General features: G+C 33.0%; 1 protein-coding gene across 1 annotated transcript; it reads left to right on the forward strand.

Annotated features, from left to right (window-relative positions):
- The first annotated feature begins 10683 nt into the window (after positions 1-10683).
- On the forward strand, positions 10684-13631 carry LOC133778163 (heavy metal-associated isoprenylated plant protein 30-like). Its single transcript, XM_062218019.1, has 3 exons — positions 10684-11258; positions 12405-12480; positions 13072-13631. The coding sequence occupies exons 1-3, from the start codon at positions 11067-11069 to the stop codon at positions 13392-13394; spliced, it is 591 nt and encodes a 196-aa protein (XP_062074003.1). The 5' UTR covers positions 10684-11066; the 3' UTR covers positions 13395-13631.
- Positions 13632-16250: the final 2619 nt, after the last annotated feature.

Consider the following 16250-nt stretch of genomic DNA (forward strand, 5'->3'; position numbering starts at 1 on the left):
CAACATGCATCTGAGCTCGTAACCCACGTTACTAGCTCTCATAATAGTGTTGAATGTACTCAGGTGACTACATGGGTCGTTTTTTCCTTCAAACGCTGGGTCGTGAGGAATCCGGAATCCCTGAGGAAATTGAGTGTTGGAAATATGTGGAGCAAACGGCTCGAGCTCCTCATCAGAGTCCTCATATCGACCATTTCCTCGTTCATTCTTTAAAAGCCTAAAGGCTTTTTCGAGCTGATCGATCCTTGCTTGGACTAGGTTAGTAGGAGGTGTTGTCTGGAATTGACTGTCATTTGATCGTGATTCCAGGCTCGCGTCTCCATGAGGGATCTCTATGCTTATTCAAGCGATCCCTCAGGTCCGAATTTGTCTGATCTCCCCTCCCCCTGCTCCGATTCAGATGACTTCGCAGGTCAGGACGATTCTTGCGACTTCCAGTATTTTTACGACCTCGGTCGTTCTTACTGACGGACCTGGTCTCTCTGGACTCGTCACTGGTGAAACTCATTGATCAGTCATTTCGTGATGGATTCTTCCCATTTCGTCTCGTCTCCGTAGTGCGAGACCGAGACGTCTGACTTTTCTCAGATGGTGCGCCTCTCCTCTCCTGGAATGTCTCCCTGTTTCCTTGTCTTTCCCCTGTACGCCCTTGATCCTAATCTCGAACAGGTTGAGCGTTTCTGCAGGGAGGTGAAGGATATCTTATGGGAGACGGAGGGAACCGTATAGGCGATGGTGGCTGTCGCCCTTGTCGCGGCCTAGAGGGGCCAGAATTTGCCCGAGATGGGTCAGTTGCATTCGGTGCACTCCCAGGTACCTGAGTCCGAGCCTCTGCAGGGGTTCGGTTATTCTCAGTTCCTGGAGGCACTTCCACAGGTGGGTTAGGCGGGACCCGAGTTCGGGTACTCCTCTATGGCCTAGGAGGAGTAGATGGCTCCGCTGGTGCCGGAGGTTGAGTCGGCCTCCTTGTGGCAGCATTTTTTCGTGGACGTCCACGTGGCCTCCGGGGAGGAACATGCACGTCCCTTGGAGGAGGGACTTGGTTTTCGCGCGGAGGCGGGGGCTGAGCCACCTGCGCCTCTGCGGCCATCCTAGTCAACTCCTCGTTCCGTTTGTTGGCCTCCGCCAACAGCTGTTTCAATTGCCGGTTTTCCAGTTCTACAATTGGAACGTAATGCTCAGGATTGTAGTACATATCCTCATCCCTTGGTGGAGGCGGTGGTCCCCGGGAATCAGAGGACCCACTTCTCTCCTCAGCATTCGGGTTCTCCATTGGTTGTTTTCGAGGACGCCTTGGGTAGCTTTCATCAGGGGTGTTCTGATTGTTTGTGGCCATGGCTTTTTCAGGGATGAATGCTTAAGGCTCTCAATGAAAGCACCAAACTGTTGACGTCGTTTTTCTTCAAACAGTGAAAGAAGAGCACTTAAACAAGAATTGATAATGGCCAAATACAATAAAACAAATCAAACACACGATTTTTACGTGGTTCAGCAGTTAAATTTTCCTAGTCCACGAGTCTCTGTTATTAATCTCAAGATTATCTCTGAAAATTCTTAAGCATAAATTCTTCAGAGTTTTCTCTCAAGGATCAGAATTTCGGTCCTTTACAATGATGCATGGCCTCTTTATTTATAGAGAAGGCTGCAGAATACTATCCCACATATTTTGGGTAGTTACTCTTTTTGTGAATAAAATAAATGGCTTTAAATGCCTATAATCAGATATAAAAGGAAACGTCCCTAAAGACCAGGAAACGCATAACTGACCAAATAATATCCCACGATTCCAGGGGATTTATATTAATAAATGAGGATTACATCTCATATTTATAATACTTGTAGATATCCAAGGTGGTTATCACGTGTCTCTAAGGCTTTAGTCTCCCAGGTTTCCTGTCACCTTTCGAGCTGGAGACATCTTCCGAGGTCACTCAACCTGTTCGAGATCGTATGCGCGTCGAGCTCGGGAACCTTGATCCGAAGTTGTCCCCGAAGATGAATGTGTTCCTGGAGCTATCGTTCGAGATCATGAACTCTTCGAGGTCACCATACTCGAGATCGTCCATATCCTGCAAGCTCGGCATATGATCCTGGAGCTTGTTTCCAACCTTATGAGTCCACTTATTTGCGAATCTAACTTTCGAGGTCATAATTAACATGGCTCGAGATCTGGGTATAACATATAGAAATGGTGTTAAGGAGTTCTTCGATATCGCCAAAAATCAGTTGAACGATTAGGGTTTGGTTCGCTGTCCGTGCAAGAAATGTGGGAATGTTAAGTTCCAGCCTATAAATGCAATTTCGATGCATTTATTCAACAATGGCATCATACAGTCCTACAATGTGTGGCATTACCATGGAGAGGCGCTACCGTCGCCACCAACTGTGGTACGAGATCATGATAGAGATGAGATAGTGGATATCCTGGAGGATGTTTACGCTGAAGATGACGTTCCTGCTGGAAACTATAATGATCCGCCCCAAGATGATCCTCAACATCGCGACAAGTATGACAAATTATTTAAGGAGATGTCAAGTGAACTGTACCCGGGTTTCTGAAAGTATTCCGCGTTGAAATTCTTGGTGAAGCTGATGCATTTGAAAGTTATTAACAAGTGTAGCAATCATTACTTTGATGGTTTGCTGGAATTGTTAGTCGACGCTATGCTTGACGGAACAATTTTACCTAAGTCTAACTATGAGGTGAAGGCAAAGTTGCGGAGTATTGGATTGGGATATGAGTCCATCGATGCTTGCAAGCATGACTGTGCACTGTTTTGGAAGGAGAATGCGAATTTGGAATTTTGTCCGGTTTGTGGTGAGTGTCGCTGGCAAGATAATTGTGGGAACGGGAAGAAAGTGGCCCATAAGGTCATGCAGAACTTTCCGTTGATGCCGAGATTGAAAAGGCTGTACAGTTCCAAATATACTGCAGAGGATATGAGATGGCACTATTCTAAAATGCCAAGGGAAGATGGTGTGATGAGGCACCCCGCTGACAGTAAGGCGTGGAAGCACCTTGATGAGTTGTACCCATCTTTTGTAGCTGAACCTCGAAATGTTAGGCTTGGGTTGGCTACAGATGGTTTCAATCCTTTTGGGAACATGAGCAACTCTTACAGCATGTGGCCTGTGATACTTGTCCCATACAACTTGCCGCCGTGGAAGTGCATGAAACCATAGTCATTAATGTTGTCTATTATAATTCCAGGTCCTTCTTCACCTGGAAAAGATATCGATGTCTATATGAGACCTTTGCTTGACGAGTTGAAGGAGTTATGGGTGAATGGTGTCGAGACACGAGATGCATACAATAGTACCTTGTTCAATATGCGTGCAACAATCTTGTTGACCATTAACGACTACCCAGCTTATGCTATGATGTCTGGGTGGAGCACAAAAGGGTACAAGGCGTGCCCCACATGCAATGAAGAAACTCCCTCTGTAGGGATTAGAAGTAAAATTGCATACATTGGCCATAGGAGGTTTCTTGATATGGATCATGAATGGAGGAGCAAACGAGCACTATTCGACGGTAACAAGGAACTCAGGCCACCACCGAAAGATTACTCCGGTAATAATGTGTTGAAGCAATTAGAGAATTTGCAGATTAGACATCCTGGGAAACACAAAGAATTTGGTGGTGTGAAACGCAAAAGGGCTCCGATTGAACTTAATTGGTCAAAGAAGAGCATATTTTTCGAGCTTGATTATTGGAAGGAATTATTGTTGAGGCATAACTTGGACGTAATGCACATTGAGAAGAATGTTTGCGACAATGTCTTGGGGAGAATGTTATAAAGATGATCCTTTCATTCTCGCATCTCAAGCGAAGTTGGTGTATTATCTTCGAGATGTGAAAAATGGGGATGATTGGAGGCTCGTTAATGAATACATTCCGAGGAATGTATGGGATTTCTCAAATTCCAATGTTGATGATACTGAGACCACAAATGATATACCAATATTGCAAGAAGTTAATTCTTCTTCATTTCAGTTGTGGGTAGAACTTCCAATTGTTGATAATCTTTAGTATGATCGGGTTGATGTCAATGCCACTGAAGTGTACAACGTCGATGATTTGGTTGGCGAAGGTTCAGATGAATTTGTTGTCGATGATGAAGTTGAATTTGAAGACGACACGTTGGCTGAGTATGAAGACGATGAGGATGACGACAATGTTCTAGTCGATAGTGATAATGATGTTCGTAATGATGTTGTAGTTAGTGATGATGAGGACAGTGATATGTAATTTAAAGAAGTGTATGTAACATTTTATTTAATTCAATGAAAACTTTATTTATTATCATTAATTAATGATAATATCAGATATAGGTACACATGCACCTATTGGATGCCTTGGGGATAGTTAATATATTCATGTACTGGTACTCATTTTTTCAAGATGTTTGAGAAACATCTTGAAAAAATGGGTATTCGCACATGTCTGCTTACTATCTCCAAGGGATCCACTAGGTCGGAATAGGGTAGGTTGGGAAAGATAATAAGTAATAAAACGTTAATTTTATAACAAAATACAATTGATATGCACCTAGTGGATGCCTTGGGGATAATTAATGTATTCATGTACTGGTTCTCATTTTTTCAAGATATTTGATGAAATATCTTGAAGAAATGAGAATTACTACATGACTGCTTACTATCTCCAAGGGATCCACTAGGTCAGAATATGGTAAGTTGGGAAAGACAATAAGTAATAAAATGTTAATTTTATAACAAAAAATAATAGTGATGCACCTAGTGGATGCCTTGGGGATAGCCAATGTATTCATGTACTGCTCCTCATTTTTTTTAAATGTTTGAGAAACATTTTTAAACAATGAGGAGAAGTATATGACTCCTTACTATCTCCAAAGGATCCACTAGGTCGGAATAGGGTAGGTTTGGAAATACCATAATGAATAAATGTTAATTTTATAACAAAAAACAACAGACATACATAATTTGAATTAGTTAATTAATGAATATTTTAATGTAGAATGACCGAACCAAATAATGACACAGGTGGTGGCTCCAAGAGGGGCAAGGGAGCTTATTACGGTGCTAATATCGAGAAGGAGTTGGCCACCAAAAAAGTTAGTCATTTGAAAGTAGAGTTTGATGCACAAACTGGAAAACCAGCTGATATCCAAGTTATTCGAAATAGGCTATCTGTAAGCATTTTTTAAACCTTTAATAACTCATTATTAAATATTTTGTCTATCTTCATAATATTTTAACAAAATCCAAATTTAATTGTGATTTTAGGACAAATTCATTTATCCACAAGACAATCCAGTAATCAACGATGCCATGGTAAGACAAATGTAAAAACATCTGACTTATTGGCGCCACACGATGAAGAAACACTGGGTAGAGGTTGGAGAAAAGGTGGACAATGAGAGAGCGAAGTCAAAACCTTTTGGGTCGATTACTTCTTCTGATTGGGCAATTCTATGTGATTTTTGGGCTTCTGATTCTCACCAGGTATGTCGTAGATTTTACATTAATTTTTAATTATAAAATTACAATCTAGATTAATGAGTACTGTTTTCTGTTTGAAGAGTATATCGAAGAAAAATAAAGAAGCTCGAGCAAAAATGACCATACTAGGAGGACACGGTTCCAAATCCATCGTTGCCCATGTTTATGATCACGTAAATTATAATAACCTATATCCTTACATTTACGAAAATATTATAAATGTCACAATGTTTAAATAATTTGCTTTTTTAGATGGACCCATCTACTGGCGAGCTCCCGAGCATGATCGACACATTCGAGCACCTCCACAAGAAGAAGGATAAGTGGATTAGTAATGTAGCGGCGACAAAACATGTAAGTTGCATAACCTTAACTAATTTATGATCATTTAACTTTAAAAAAGTTTAGTAAATAATTAATAAATATTAATTATTAATTGGTTGTTGTCAATTAGTAATTATTTATTAATTATTAATTAAATTTTTAACAATTAAATCTTTATAATCTATGTGCCAATATTTTTATGATTAATGATTGTGGACTAAGATAAAAAAAAAATAATGTAACTAATGTTGTCCCCGTATCAGGGAGCTTGTGGACTAAAGTAAATTTGGTCATGAAAATCCATATCTGAATAAAAAACATGCAAATATAGTTGATGTATATGTTTGGAGACGTAAATTCCCCATTAACGGAATTAATTGCACTTACTGTATATATCAACATCTTCATGATTTTGATTCAGATATGGATTTTCATGACCAAATTTACTTTAGCCCACTTGCTCCCTGATATAGGAACAAAATTAATTACATTCTTTTTCAATCACTGGTCTGCAGTCATTAATGATAGGATGTTGGCAGATAGATAATAAAGTTATATTTTATATGTTGTTATATTAAAAATTTATAAGTTAGGTTTTCAAATAATGTTATATTAGAATTCAAGATACGTGCTTTTTACTGTGCAGACTGAGATGAGTGAGCTTCGAGCATCGCAGAGTACGGCACCTGTACCATCTGCTGCTTCTTGTGTCGGCGATAATGCGACGGTTAGTTCTCGCCTGATATGGATATTGTCATGGATGTCCTTGGACCCCGCTCGCGTTATAAGAAAGGGTTTGGGGGGTTGCCTGGGTTGAAGGCAATTGGCGCAAAGAGGGCAGCATCTTCGTCAACTTCTCAAATGTCCGGGCAATTGCCACCTGAAGTGGACAACCTTTTGCAGCGAACTGAGAACATTATACTAGAAAATCAGAACCTAAAAAAGCATAATACTAAACTTGAGAGTCATCAACAGCGTCAAGATCTCCTGCTGAGTGCTTTGTTGAAGCAGGTTGGTGAAATGGCTCCTGGTTTTACTGTTGACTTACCAGAACAGGATTCAGACGATAACGATGATGCTGACAGGGGTGGGGATGATGAGGTGGGCGGTACTCATTTGTAGAAATTTTTATTTATTTATTTAAAGTTTAATTTATTAGACATTTATTTTACTAAACTACTTTTATATTTTCATGTTTGGTGGAGACAATAAATATTAATAGTTGTAATTTTTTTATTTATTTATAAAATTTTAATTTTATTTTAATTTATAATTAAATAATTATTAATATATTAAAATCAAAATTTATTAATTAATATTATTATATTGAAAATAAAATTAGTAATATAATAAAAAAAATTATTTAAAAAATACTTTTACCGGCGCAAAATTACGTCGGCAAAAGTTTCAACTCTCACTGCATATGTACATCTTTACCGGCGCAAAAACGCGCCACTAAAAGAGTCAACTTTTGCCGGTGCATTAATGCGCCGCTAAAAGTGTTTTTCACAACAACGTGACAAATTTTTTTACCGACGTATCCCTATTTTTACCTGCGCATTTTTTCGTCGCCAAATGATACCATTGCCAGCGCATTACATTTTGCGTCGGCAAAAGTGAAATTAGCGAAGGGGATACGTCGCCGACTTTTGCCAGAGCAAATTTGCTTCGGCAAAAACTATATGACTTTTTCGGCAAAAGTGAGGTTTTTTGTAGTGAGGGTTTTTAGTTTCTTTGATTAGAGAAAAAGAAGAACACATATACCTGTGTTTGACAAATTAGTGGTCATAATGATTTAGATATGAGTTTGACAAGAACGAGATAGAACCTTGAAACCCTTCCACGTAGCTCAACTTGCCAAAAGTCCTAAACATTCTCAAACCTTTGCCAAAAGACCCAAATAAAATTCTATAAAGATCCAGATGTAATAAAGGGTGAATGTGAGAGATGTGCTATGAGACGATGTTTAGGCGAGAAAGGAGAACAAGGAGAAAGAAAGAAAAAGAGCTATTTGTTTTAACATTTCGATTTAATATTTTGCTTTGCCGCTTAATCATTTTCAGCCCCGCTCTTTTGACCTTTATCGTTTTTCTTTTTTTACAAACATATTATAATACTTTTTGAATAAGCTTATAATGATGTGTTGTGGAAAGTGATATTTACTAGCTTACATAGAATCATAATTCTCTTTAAAGTGTGTCATGTGTCACTCAGAGAGAAAACACGAACAACAGGATTCATAGTTTGAAAAATGTAATTTAAATAAATAACTCAAATCTATGATCTAGAGTAGTAAATATGGGTTGTGTCTGACACGACTTACTTTTTTGTGACTTTTGGACAAAAATGAGCCATGTTAGACAAGTTGGTCTAAAAATGAAAGTTGGATTGTGCCAGATTGTCTAAAATTTGGGTCAGGGCATGTTGAGCCACCTTGGAGTTGTGCCTTAGTCGTGTCATGCCTTATGGAGGTTGACTAGTTTTTCATAATCGGACCTAAATTTAAGCTCAAATTTGGACCTAAATTTAAGCTCAAATTTAGCCCATATTATAGCACTGATTTATTACTAAATGAAAATAAAAACAATGATTTGAATCCCCACCTCTCCTTTAGCTGTCAAGATAGTAATCATTAAGCTAAATGTAAGTTTCAGTCTTTTTTATACATTTTTCAATATTCATTTGCATACATTCATATGAAAAATATTTATAATTGTTAATTATTAAAATTTAGATTAATACTGATAAATACTCAAAGTTGCAATTGCAAATCCTTAACTAAATCAATAATTTTAATTTTATATTTTTCAATTATTTCAATTGGACGTGTCTTTTATTATAATTACTTTAAATATAACTCACAAATAAAATAATAATTATTAATAATATCAAATTATCGAGTTTTGTATCAAATTATTGAGTTTCAATTGGGTTATTTACCGCATTGTATTTTCGGATTAGTCCATTTGTATTTACATGTCGTGCACGTGCCTCCCAAACTCGAGCACACATTTACCACTTTTTTTTTTTAAAAAAAAGGCCCACATTTACCACTTTAGTATGAATTATGAAAATAAGTTCTAACCTTAGTGTCCGCGTGAGAAACACCCATAATTTAGAAGGGTAATCATATTGTTATAATTACCAATATAATTAAGAAAAGGCATGAAACACATATCATGATGACTTCTCCATTAAATTAGAGGAAAGGCATTCTTTTAGGACACCGATTTTGTGGATAATATTAAAAACTAATTAATAATTGGTAACTGTGGTTTATTTTATAATAGACTTGAAATTTTTATGCATATTTAATGGTTTTTTTTTTCCTCGCATTTAAAAAATAATTAGATTATAATAGTACCCTATAAAAGGCCCAATATCATTAAAAAAAAAAGAAAAAAATCATCATTACATCCTCTATTTAGGGGTTGAGTGAAGTTAGTGACTAAAATTAGTGGTGTTAGACGGAAAAATATACTTTTTTAAAAAAGAAATCAAGACCTAAATGTGTACTTTTATATTGTCTTCCACAACATATATTTTAGTTTTAAATATTAAATTCATTTCGTTGAAAATAATTTCTGCATTCTATATTCTAAAAAAAACATTACAAATAGATAATTCCATCAATTCTACTTCGTTCGAACAAATTGATGGATATATTTTTATCATATAAATCTTAATTATTTTTCTTGGTTTTTATTATTATTATTTTTTTATAAAAAATTTAAGAATGCTTTCATGTTGTTAAGGGAAAAAAGAACATAAAAGAAAGATTCAACCAAGTTAGCTATTTTGATTTTGAACTGAGGCTATATATGTTGGGCAGAGTATAAAAGGTTGAGGGAAGAAAAGTTAAGAGTTGTGTTTAGTAGGATGAATGCAAGAAAAAAGTGGAAGAAAAAAAATGATTAAGTGTAAGATTCCAAAAATAAATTTTATAAAATAAAGAATTTGTTTTCTTAATCTCATTATCTAATCGAAAATAAAAATAATTGAATAGAGAAGTGAGTAATTTCAAAGTAAAATTAATTTATTTCCTTCTTTTGTAAATATTACCAAACAATAAATAAATTTTCTCTACTTTCTTTCTCAACTTTTATCCTCTTTCATATCATTACCAAATCATAAATCTCACTAAACTAAGTGATTTTAATTTAAAGAAAACTACTAGAAGTTTTTTTTTCTTTGGAAAAACTATTATAATTTATAAAGTTAAAGTAAAACTTTTTATATTATACCATGCGGTTGTCTCGAGAACATATATCATATATATGGCCCTCATATTGGGTGAGCGCACTTGAATATTATTAGTGACCCAGAAAGATATTGGCGCCGTGTACATGTCCTTGACTATATAGCACATAGTTTTATATAATTTTCACAAAAATCCTAGCTAGTTGATCGTATTCTTTAAACTTAATTGTTCTATACACATATATATTAGTACATGGCCAAACCTAATGATTCCTTTTTTAGTGCCTAAGATAAAATAATGATATTATTTAAAAAAAACATATATATATATATATATATTATATGCATAAGCCTAATTAATAGCATCAGGAGAATATATCTTTGGTATATAAATAATGGTGCTTAACTTTTCTATCTATATACATATATGGTACATATGATATATCTGTGTTAAGTGATTCTCTCATAAGAAAGAAAAAAAGGGGTGAGAAGATTTTCAGAATATATGTTCTTCCCTTACTTTGCATCAAACCCAGCTTTTATTATTATATAAATATTATTTTTTTCTGTCCATAATTTTCTTCCTTAAGCCCATCCAAAACCAAATCCTCATGAAGCTGATATTCCCTTCTCATATATTGTCAGCAGAGTCCATTTATCTTGACCCACGTTTCAAGCATTAAATCTTGTGAATACAAGTTTTGATACCATTCCCTGTCCAAAGGGTACTCTCCTAATAATATTAGTAATAGTAATCACTATCCAAATTAAAACCCTATCACATAAGAAAACAACCTAGCTCACCACCCCATCTTATTATTATTAATAATATTTATACTTTTGGAATATTACCAAGAGATAAATCTCAAGGAAGGGATGCTCAAGAAGCCACAGAGGAATATCTTGTGAGGCTTTGATTAAGCTAAGTAATATTAGCTAGTTGTGTCTCTGGGGTTTTCCTTTCTCTTCCATCTTATCTTTTCTTTGTTTCTGTTTTTGTTTTTTCTTTCTTGTGTGTCAAGTAGTATAGTATAAATAGTTGAAGAGGGGTTTGGGTTATGGCAACGGTACTAGAAAAAGCCTTTGGTTCTATCATATCTTCGGTTGCTTATTGTTACTATCTCTTTCGAGATACCAATAGTGTTCACCACAAAAGCGTTCGCCATCACCCCCACAGCCACCATCACCACCACCACGACTACAAACACTACAACAAAATGCCCAAGAAGGGTCGTCCTCTTTCTTTGCAGGTACCACACACACACACATATATATATCGCTTTCATCATCTTATGTATCTCTATATATTCTATGATTTGTTTCTTTTTGAGTTTTAATACCTAATATTGCTCCATCAACTTGCCCATCAAGAAACTATAGAGCATGTTTTTCATCTTTCTCATACGGCTCCCTTTTTTTTTTAGAAAAGGAGGCCCCTCTTCTTCTTTTGTCATAATTAGTTTCATGTGTGTTTCCATACGTAAAAAGTAAATACCTGGCCAAATAGTTAAACAGTTAGAATTAATACCATGTATATTTTTATTTAATATATATATATAATGAAATTATAAGCAATACTGACTGACAAGAAAAGTTTTCCTTTTTGCTTTCTCCTGAAGAAAACTTCTTATATATATGCAATTACGGATACACATGTATATAAAAACTCAAAAACATACCTTGTCTGTCGTATAATTCATCATATAATTAACATTATGCTATACCATGTAAATATACAGATATATGTATATATGAAAATTAACAGTTTAATAATTATTTGCTGCTTGAGGACAAAATTTTGTGTTATAATTTTATATTTTTACAAAAATAAAAACCTTTAGCTAGAGTGGGTGTTTGTTAATTATTAATTAAAAAAGGTCACTAGTAGTATGAAGGCAAATATGGCCTTTCGGGCTTGAGCATATTTATTTTCTAAAAAGTTGGATAGATATTAATATGGTTTGCCGAGAGAATCTTCATTTTGGTGTATATGTATTATTTTATCATAATCTCTTCTTTAATTTGAATCAAGTTAGTACCACACAAACTCAAATTAATTTAATTAAAATCAAATTCTATGGATCCGCGTGGATAACAAATATATATGATAAGAATCTGTATGTGACATGTTTTATAATAAATTAACTAATAACGTTTAACTGAACTGCAATATTGATCCAACATATGCCTTTTCTTAATCCCCTTTATGAGAATTTGCCTAGTGTAGAAAGCATAAAGGTATCTTCAAAAGAGGACGAGAAATAAGAATAAGTTGAAAGACTAAATATACACACATATTTAGAAGAATCATTTTCAAGATTTCTTTATTGATATTTTAACTTTCCCCTAACTTAGCCGTGTGAACTTTGTGTTTTTTTTTTTTTTGTTCTTTGCAGACTGTGGATCTCAAAGTTAGGATGTGCTGCACTGGCTGTGAACGAGTAGTCAAAAGTGCTATTCATAAGCTTAGAGGTAAGAATTTCTTTATTTTTTACCTAATAAGTCATTTTATTTTATTAAATTTTTACAATTATTATATATATATATATCATCATATCATCCTTCAATATATATTAAAAATAATATTATGGGACGCTAACAAAATATATCTAAAAATTAGATATTATTATTTTGAGAAATGTAGATCATTTTAATAAGAAATAATATTATTTTGGACCATTTGTTTTTGCTAAATATTGGTTTGGAACTTTTGTTTTAAAGAGTAATGATTTGTAAATTGTATCAAATAGTTTTCTGAAACCAATTTTGGTTAACATGTTTTTTAATATAACCCCGTCGATCTTTAAAAATGTATGCTTTTCTCAGGTCGATGAACCCGTAGATAAAAATTGAGAGAAATTATTTAGACCATAATTAAATTCAATAGACAACTAGACCAATTTGCAAAATACAAAAAGAATATTATTAAGAACAAAAGAACTAAATAAATATTTAGATAAAAAACGTACACGGTCCAAAATAATTATACATCTCTTCTGCATGATGATATATAAGCAATTAATGTATATTTTGTATTATATTGGTATATATATGCATGGATAGGGATTGACTCGGTGGAGGTAAACCTAGAGCTAGAAAAGGTAACAGTAGTTGGGTATGTTGACCGGAACAAGGTGCTAAAGGCGGTGAGGAGGGCGGGGAAGAGGGCGGAGTTCTGGCCGTACCCTGATATACCGCTCTACTTCACTTCCACAAGTGACTACTTCAGAGACACCACCAATGAGTTCAAGGAAAGCTACAACTACTACAGGCATGGCTACAATATTGGCGAGAAGCATGGTCGAATTCCCGTCACTCAGAGGGGAGACGACAAGGTCAGCAACATGTTCAACGACGACAATGTCAACGCTTGTTCTCTCATGTAATAATAATTAATACTAACTCTGATCTCTATTTTATAACCAACTCTCTATATATGTATATGTATATGTGTATGTGCTGGTGTGTAATGTACTTTATAGATATGATCTTTACCATCACATCTATGTGTGTGTATATGCATAATGCCATGATGTTTGATCGTTAAGGATTGGAGAACTTGAATTATATATTATGTAAGGATTATATATTTCAATATATTTCTCTCTTATACCTAGATACAACAGGCAATCAGGACGATTAGTTTTATTTAAAATATTTATTAATTGTTTTTAGTGAGATTTTATGACTTTGTCATACATTTTAAATAAATAAACAATATTATATATATATATTAAAAAAGTTAAATATTATTTATGAATATAATAATATTTTAAAAGACAAACTACTGTATATATAAGATACAAAATATTCATGATTTATTTATATTATACCTTAAAGTTCATGTTTATTATTGATTGAAAATAAATGTTATTTTAATTTCTTATGTAGTTACACAGTTATACTACTTACTAGATACAAGCAATGTGCAATATGCAACATTGTTTAATTTTATTTATAGAATTTATTAATTATTTTTATTAAATTTATATTAATGTCATATAAATTTCAAATAAATATCCTATTTTAATTAAATAATTTATTTATTTTTGTTTAAGTTTATGTGTGTTCAAGAAATTATATATTATATGTTTAATGTAATATTAAATATTATACGTAGATTTTAAATTTGAGTTTCTTGCTAGTTTTTTTTAAATAATTTATTGCTGAGTCACAATAGATTATATTATATGTTTAATATGATATTATTCTAATAAGTGAGTTTAAATTTAATTAAATTATATTTAAGTTATAAAAAATATGATTTTATTATTTTTAAATAATTATCATTGTAAAATATCTCAAAAATATCATACTTTAATTTGTTTAATTATTTATTATTTTTAAATAATTATCATTGTAAAATATTTAAAAAATATCCTATTTTAATTTTTTTAATTATTTATTTTATTTTATTTAAGTTTAAGTGTTTACAAAAACTACTGTTAAATATAAGAATATTCTATTAAAAATAAGAATATTATGTTAAAGTTAACATTAAAAAAAATAAAAAAACCGTCAAAACTAAAAATTTCCGTTATCTACATAGTTATTATATAGAAGAGATATACACACGACACACATATACATAATATATTAATAATGTTTATTGTTATTGATTATGAGTATATATTAATATAAGTTAGATCAAATAAAAAAAAATAACATGTTTTCTTTTTAAATATAAATGATAATTTTAATAAAAAAAATAAGATTATGTATTATATATAATAATATTTAAGTTTATATTAATATGATTATATATTAAATATTATTTTATAATATTTAAATTTATATTAATATAATTAATGAATATTTATTTTTAATTAATTTTAAAAATATATTCCATTAAATATTTAGAATTTTATATTAAAGTTAAAAAAATCATTAAATACACATTTTTTTTTATATATAATAGATATTATATCTTAACTCTTGACTCTTAAGTTTATATATATATATATATACATGATATATATAGGGAATTGTTTTCGGTGCAAAAAGAGGTGCACCGATGCACCTCTTTTTGTTTGCACCATGTGAATAGTTTTCGACATGATTTTTTTTATGATCGTGTATATTATAGTTATTTAGAGCATCCTACAATTTTTCAGAAAATTCTGAATAATTTAGAGTACCGAAAATAATGTTCAAACATATTGTTTTCTATGCGCATAAAAAAAAATAGTCATGCGTATAACGATCTGTTTGCGCCTTGTTTTCGATATGGTAAATTATTTTGAATTTTCTGATAATTTGCAGGATGCTCTAAATAACTACAATATACACGGTCATAAAAAAATTCTAGTCGATAATTGTTCACGGTGTGAAAACAAAAATAGGTGCACGAGTGAACCTATTTTTGTGAGTTACACCATAAAAATACCCTATATATATAGGAGAATTCTTCTATAGGGGTTTCACTTTAAGCCCTACCGGTGAGACTCTCAGTATTTCTCGACCCTTGAGCAGTTTTCGGCGCGATTTTTTTATGACTATATATATTGTAGCTATTTAGAGCATCCTGCAAATTTTCAGAAAATTCTGAATAGTTTACAGTACCGAAAACTAGGTTCAAACATGTTGTTTTCCACGCGCATAAAAAAAATCAGTCACGCGTACAATAACATGTTTGAACTTAGTTTTTAGTACTATAAACTATTCGGAATTTTCTGAAAATTTGCAAAATACTCTAAATAGCTATAATATACACGGTCATAAAAATAAAACTCGCGTCGAAAATTGTTCATGGGTCGAGAACACTGAGAGCCCACCGATAGGTTTAAAGTGAAGCTCTTATAAGAGAATTCCTATATATATATATATATATTGATGGGAATATATTATATGCTTAATTATTGTACTTGGAGTGAGTGGAGGAATATATTCAATGGAACAGTACCATTGCATGAAACTGTACCCTCGACAATCTATGACCATCTGTTTGTTGGTTCTGTTTAGCATAAATAAAATGAATATCCTTTTATTTTAGGTGAATTCTACCACTCATAAAACAAAAAATACAAAAAAGGAAAAGAGACACTGATACGTTTGTTTGCTCCGATGTGTGATTGGGGCACGTAGGATTGTCCTACAAATTTAGTCTAATTTCGGTTATATTGAATATTTCCTCCTCAAATGGGTTCTACAAGTGCAAGCTTTTTTTTTTAGGGAAGGTAACATAAATATTGGAAAAATAAACATATTTTCTATATTTATGGGGAAAAAATTAATTATACAAA

The sequence above is a fragment of the Humulus lupulus genome, chromosome 5 (genome assembly GCF_963169125.1).
Source record: "Humulus lupulus chromosome 5, drHumLupu1.1, whole genome shotgun sequence".
NCBI classification, from domain to species: Eukaryota; Viridiplantae; Streptophyta; class Magnoliopsida; order Rosales; family Cannabaceae; genus Humulus; species Humulus lupulus.